This window comes from Crocuta crocuta, unplaced genomic scaffold (assembly GCF_008692635.1).
Source record: "Crocuta crocuta isolate KB4526 unplaced genomic scaffold, BGI_CrCroc_1.0 scaffold912, whole genome shotgun sequence".
Lineage (NCBI taxonomy): Eukaryota > Metazoa > Chordata > Mammalia > Carnivora > Hyaenidae > Crocuta > Crocuta crocuta.
In genome coordinates, this window is record NW_027531033.1 from 293,410 (window position 1) to 300,219 (window position 6,810).

Here is a 6,810-nt window from a genome sequence, read left to right on the forward strand (position 1 = left end):
CAATCACACCTTTGCCTCTGAGCCTTCATCTAGTTTTAAAAGTGTGCTTCCAAAGCTTCTCTCTGTTCTAAGAGGTTCGTGTCCTCTTAAACACTTACTGCTGTCTTGTTCTGCTGCTTCCACTTTCATGTTTTACTTTTACCAATCTGGGAGGAGAATTCACATTAAGTGATTATGTTTCAGTCAGCCAACCATAGATGGCCTGGCCTTTAAGTAACCATAGTTCTTTTTGATTTTATAAACCACTATATGTTATTTATTTTTAAAAAATTGTTATTTATTTATTTATTTATTTATTTATTTATTTATTTATTGAGAGAAAGCTATGGTGTGGGGGAGGGGCAGAGAGAGGGAGAGAGAAATCCAAGCAGGCTCCACACTGTCAGCACAGAGCATGAACCTTGAGATCATGACCTGAGTTGAGAAACCAAGAGTCAGACACTTAACCGACTGAGCCACCCAGGCACCCCTGATTTTTTAAGTCACATTACTTTTAAAAATTTAGATTTCATCCTAAAGCAACAAAGAATTCATTGAAGAATTTTAAGTCAGGAAAGTAACACTGTCTTGTTTGTTTTCCATTTTATTATGACTTTAATGTGGTGAATGGATTAGAAGTTAGAAATAGTAAGATTAGTAGACACAGACACCAGTCAGAACATCATTATAATAGTCCAGCTGAGAGATGGTGGAGGCCCAGAACTAAATAGCCTCGGTGGGTTTGGAGAGAAATGAATGGATTCAAAGATATTTAGGAGATAGAAGAAAGACTGAATGATGGCATGATGGCATAAATATAGCTACCACTTAGCCTCCTAACACTTAGCCATTTAGTACTCATCTAAGAACGGTTCAAAAATTGTTAAAGGAAAGCCCTGATTAAACAAAAATGTTAAAGCTTATTAATCAAATGAATAGTAGCAAATACTTATTTTGTTGAGGGGGGATCTTCTAGCATGATTAATAGTAATGGTAATATTTTCTTCTTAAGTTATGTAAATGAGGGGCGCATGGGTGGTTCAGTCGGTTAAGTGTCTGACTTCCGCTCAAGTCATGTTCTCATGGTTCGTGGGCTTGAGCCCCGCATCAGGCTCTGGGCTGACAGCTAGGTCAGAGCCTGGAGCCTGATTCAGATTCTATATCTCTCCCTCTCTCTCTGACCCTCCCCTGCTCATGCTCTCTCTCTCTCTCTCTCTCAGAAATAAATAAAACACAAAAAAGTTATGTAAATGGTTCTATTAATTCTATAAAGTCTTATTCCTATATTTCTACTGTATGAGATATAGAATGAGGATACACACACAAAACAAAAATTAATCGAGTGCCTGGATAACATATTGTCCTTTAAAAAACAAAACAAAAACACACAGAAACAGGAAACTGACAGATTTCAGAGACAACAGAAATGTTTTCTATAATTTATTTGGAGCTATGAAAGTTACTGAAGTATAATACTTGCCTCAAACACTTTCACAACAGCTGAAATTAATTTTTATGCTTAAGCAAGATACTGAATGGCAGTGAAACATATAAGGTTCACTGATCTTGAATATTCTATTCAAAATATCTCAAAAGAAAAAAGACTGTGTAGCCAACTATTTGAACTAAGTGAAGCATAAAGGAGAATAAGCAAAAATAAAACGATGTTTATATATTGTATAAATGTGGAATTTTATTTTCATCCACAGTATATTCAACTTAAATTTAGGGATTATTAATTAATCTTGCCTATATTATAAACAGTTTTTTGAATTCTGATGATCTCAGGAAGCTAAGTAGAGAGACTTATTGTGAAATTAGAAATGTTTCCAATTACATATATCTTCATGCTCTTATATAGGACATGCACCTTGAATGTCTTTAATAATCTCAGTTGAGTAATATATAATTCGACTGATATCAGTAATTGATATAGCAGCATATCATACAGATTATCCAATTTTGCTTTTATTAACTTGAATGTGATTATTTTGAAAAAGGCTTTAATCCATAATATCAAACCCTTTTGTTTAGTTCCATTTCCCCCATCCCTTAGAAGATATCTGTCTGAGGAAGACTTTTTGGTATATGCATTTTGTATATGCTATACATGCCAAATAGATCTACCAAGATGAAATTCTGAGCTCATTTGGAAGTAATTTTTGGTAGCACATGAATCAGAACTCTTATTTTCTTCTCAGCAATACTGGTATTTTATTGCTTCCATCTATAGTCCAATATGCTTTTAAGCAGTAAGAATCCTGAAGCCAAACACACAAAACACTAAGAAAACGGGAATTTCTGGAGATTATAATTTTTGTCTCTCTTTCAGGGTTATTCCCTCCTCTGGGAGAGCAAAATCACTTTAAGCTCACTATGAAACAGGAACATGGGGAGCACAAATGATCGACTGAAGTTGGTGATGTTGATTTAGGAGTGTTCAGCTTATAGGTCAGGTGTAAAACCCTTAAACCTGCTTGTCAAAGTCTGCTTGTCAAACACCTATGGGTTTTTCCAGATTCTGCACAAATGTTACTTTCTCTGTAAAGCCTTCTTGAGTCAGCTCAGGCAAGGTTAGGCAGTTCCTCCTTTGCATTATTATAGCACCTTGACATATTTCTATGGCAGCACTTATCAAATTACATTGCATTTACTTGTCTGTCTCTGTTCATTCATGGACAGAGAGAGACATTTTTCCTCCTATTATCTCTGGACTAGAGAGTTACCAAAATCAAGCTGATTTGCAATAAATAATAATCAAATGGATGGGCACAGAATGCCTAATAATATTCTCCATTTGCATAGCATAGGTTATGAGGTATTTTCACATTGTGTTGAGAAGGACATGGCACGAATTATCACCTGTATTTTATAAGTGAGGAAACTGATGCCTAGAGAGGTTACATAACCAACCCAAGTTCAAAACAACTAATAAGTTGCACATCTAGTTTTCATGCCAGCAAGTCAATCATGATTTGTGGATAAAAGTGATAGTAAAAATGCTCTGAAAGGCAGATGGCAATGGCTGACCAGGACAATTGTAAGAGCTGGTTACCTGTTTTGAAAGCTCTGTGAAAATCAATCTTAGCAGTATCTCAAGAAACTAACGTAAATGCACACAAAACTGGACTTCAGCATGTCAACTTATTCACAATGAGAATAATTTGTGACAAATTATTTCCCTGTACTCAAGCTACGTACAGAGTAAAACCAATAGACAGATATATCCTATTTATGTATGTAATTTATATGACTTTCTGAAATTCTATGACTATAGACTTTTAAAGGTGAATAGATTCTTAGAGATCAGGGGTATAATCATTTATAATTCTTAGCAAAATTTCTAAGCATCTGGCTAACATGATTAAACACAGGTTGCCACACAGGAATTGTCCTTAAACAAATACTGTAAAATGGGAGAGGTACATTAAATTCTATTGTGTGACTATCGGGGAGGTGAGAGGCACTAATATGATGGTCAGTGCTTTCAGATCCAATCCATGTTAAATCAAAACACTCTAATAGAGATTGACATTATTAATTATATTTATCTCCATCTGCTTATAGACAATTTATTGGATTTATCTTTTCAATGTGTCAACTGAAGTGTATTTTCTAGTCTCCATTCCTTTTTAACATATTTTTTCTTCTTGAAAATAGTCCAAGTAGATATGACATAGGTATTCATAAGTTCACATCATATTTATAACTTTATCTTTCAAAGTATTCGGATGAGTCATTTTCAGAACACATTTTACTACTTACTGACCAACTAAAAAGTTAAATACACGTGTTTTTTAAGGGGTAAAGAACAAAGACCAAATAAGCTAATGTCCTCAGCCAAAAACAAACAAACAAACAAAAAATAAAACAAAACAAAACATCATATTTAGGAAAGTTTTTGATTTAGCTTCTACCCACAATTGGCGTGTGCTCTGGGTTACATGTTCTAACTTAGTAGGTGAAAGCAAATGTTTTCCACAGAAATATCTGTATCTCCCAGATTGTGTAAGTCACACCAAAATCCAACATTTTTCATGGGGCAATACAGTCAATTAAGAGAGAGAGCCTTATTTAGCAAATAGCTGCTTTGGGGATAGAAACATACCTCAAACTTAAATGAATTTGTTTCCTAATTGATCTTCCTGTTGGGGAAAATTGCTAGAATTCTTTCTTTAAAATATATGAAACTTTACTTGTTTGAAATCAACTACTATGCATATCTTTCTATTACTATCATAATTGGACTCTGTGCTCTTCTATTCCTTCACTGGATGCAAAGAAGTATTTCCACAACATTTATACAGTAAAGCTTTTTCTTCCTTCTAGCATCATAACTGGCACGCTGATATCCCATCTCTATTTAATGCTAATATTTACTGTTACCCCAAGAGTTACAGATTGAAACAAGAGATGACATTGTGAAAGAAAATTTAAGTATTCAAGGTCATTTACAAAGTCTAATTTAGAATCAATTTCTTATCTAGACTATTACAAACACTTGTTCACAAATCATAGCATTTTAATGTATTAAACGAAAGATGATTTTAGATATGAATTTTTAAGCTAGGTCAAATTATAATACTATGCTATATAAAAATCAACGTCAAGTACCAATTCATTCATTTTCTTATAAAATTTCAGTACAAAAATCCCCATATATACCTAAAGTTGAAGATAATTCATTTAAGTCCCCATTATATATTTAAGCCATCCAACAATTTTATCCATGTTACAGGTATAAAATATCTGTCGGTTCCTGTTAAAGGACTATAACATGAAATCAGTATGATCAATAGGTACATAAAATGCTAATAGGAGAAATTATTTAAAACACAAAAACAACAGGGCTTACAATGCCAAGATGTACTACTCACCAGAAATAAAGTTCGGAAGTTGCTGATATCACCAAAGAATTCTTCTATGCTCACTGTCTTAGAGTCAAAAATAAAGTATTCTCCAAGATTCTCATAGAGCTTTAGCATGTTGTTGTGCATGGTGAACAGTTTTTCATACTGGTCTCTGGCACTCTTTGTAAAGCTGTAGCTTTCTGTTAAGGAACATGATACAATGGTATTTAAACAATTTTTTTTTAATGTTTATTTTTGAGAGAGAGAGGGTGAGAGAGAGAGCAAGGGAAGGGCAGAGAGAGTGAGACACAGAATACAAAGCAGGGTCCAGGTTCTGAGCTGTCAGCACAAAGTCTGATGCGGGGTTCAAATCATGAACTGTGAGATCATGACCTGAGCCAAAGTAAGAGGCTTAACTGACTAGCTACCCAGTACCCTGATCCAATAGTATCTTAAAGGCAATTACTAGATGTTCAGATTGAATTATACCATCATTTTGTAAATATTTATGCATTAATTTGCTAGGATTACAGTAACAAATACCACAGACTGAGTAGCTTAAACAATAGAAATGCATTTTCTCACAATTCTAGAAGCTAGAATTCTAATTTCAAAGTGTTGGCAAATTTGGTTTCTTCCGTGGCCATTCTCCTTGGCTTGTAGATGGCCACCTTCTTGCTCTATCCTCACATGGTGGTCCTTCTGCTTGTGTTTGTGTCCTCTTCTCCTCTTCTTATAAGGACACTAGTTACACTGGAGTAGTGCACAGCTTAAGGACTTCATTTTAATTTAACTGCTTCTCTGAAAGCCTATCTCCAAATACAGTCAGCCACATTCTGAGATTCTGGGGATTAGGGCTTCAACATATGAATTTTTGTGGGGACACAATTCAGTTCATAATAACTTGCTAGAGTCATCATTTTGGTTAGTGACTTTCAAAAATTTGTAAAGTAGGCTGAACTATTTAATGCATAACTATGCAAAACATGTTTGCTAAATGAAAGCACATAAATATAAATATCATAAAACTGCCTCAGTTATCTTTTTATGAACAAGGTAGGGCAGAAACAAACAGCAACAAAAACTTAGAAAAAATATTCTCTTCTTAAATAAAGATAGTCTATATATACAGAGGTCGCACTGAATTATATATAGTTTAGGTACATGTGTGTCTGTGGGTATCCCAGATAAAGAGGGGAAGGAGAGGGAGAGAGAAGGAGAAGGAAAACAGGCAAGGGGGAGGGATGAAGAAAAAGGGAGAAGAGAGAGATGGGAGACAAGGAGAGAGATTCTGCTATAGCTGTAGAAACTTAATCACCCAAAAGACTTGCTAAAACAGATTACTGTTTCCTGAGCCTGAGCCCAGGAGCCTGAGAATTATAATTATTTCTAATGAATTCCCAGGTTATCNTATATATAAATTTATACTTAAAGAAATAAATTATAACACTTTCTTACAAAGGTTATAGATATGAAAAATTATCTCTTTAGGTGGCTTAGAAAACAAAAATAAATAAATTAAAATTTCCAACCACTCAGAAGCAAGCGTTGTGAATATTTTGGAGCATTTCCTCGAGACTTTCTTCTATGGCTAATAACTTTTGAATGTAAATTGGTAAGAATGCTTCAGAGGAAGGTAAGTGGGCTAATAGTGAAGAATAAAGGAAATCAAATTCACTTTAAAAAATTATAGTTACATTTAAGACATCGATAATAATCACAGAAGTAAAATGTCTTTAAGTGGAAAGGTAAAATACTTAGAATTGTAAAAGAAGGATAAGAGCAGTTTGGGGCATGCTATTTATTATAAGGTTCATTATAGTGTATTAATATCTTACGGTAGTATTATTTTATCAGGCCCTGATAAATGTGTTTCAAAATACCTGATTTTATAAGATTTTCTGAATTCTTCAGTATGTTCTATTATAACTTGGAGTTAAATTTATTTTCCATGGGAACACAGCTCTGGTATTATAATGGA

The 6,810-nt window shown here is 34.0% G+C and overlaps 1 protein-coding gene across 1 annotated transcript in view; it reads right to left on the reverse strand.

Annotated features, from left to right (window-relative positions):
• Positions 1–6,810, reverse strand: part of LOC144237342 (protein diaphanous homolog 2-like) — a 522,961-nt gene that overhangs the window by 247,587 nt on the left and 268,564 nt on the right. Inside the window, exon 8 of the mRNA XM_077770998.1 lies at positions 4,857–5,020. Within this exon, the coding sequence (XP_077627124.1) occupies positions 4,857–5,020 (164 nt within the window). The remainder of the gene's footprint in view (positions 1–4,856; positions 5,021–6,810) is intronic.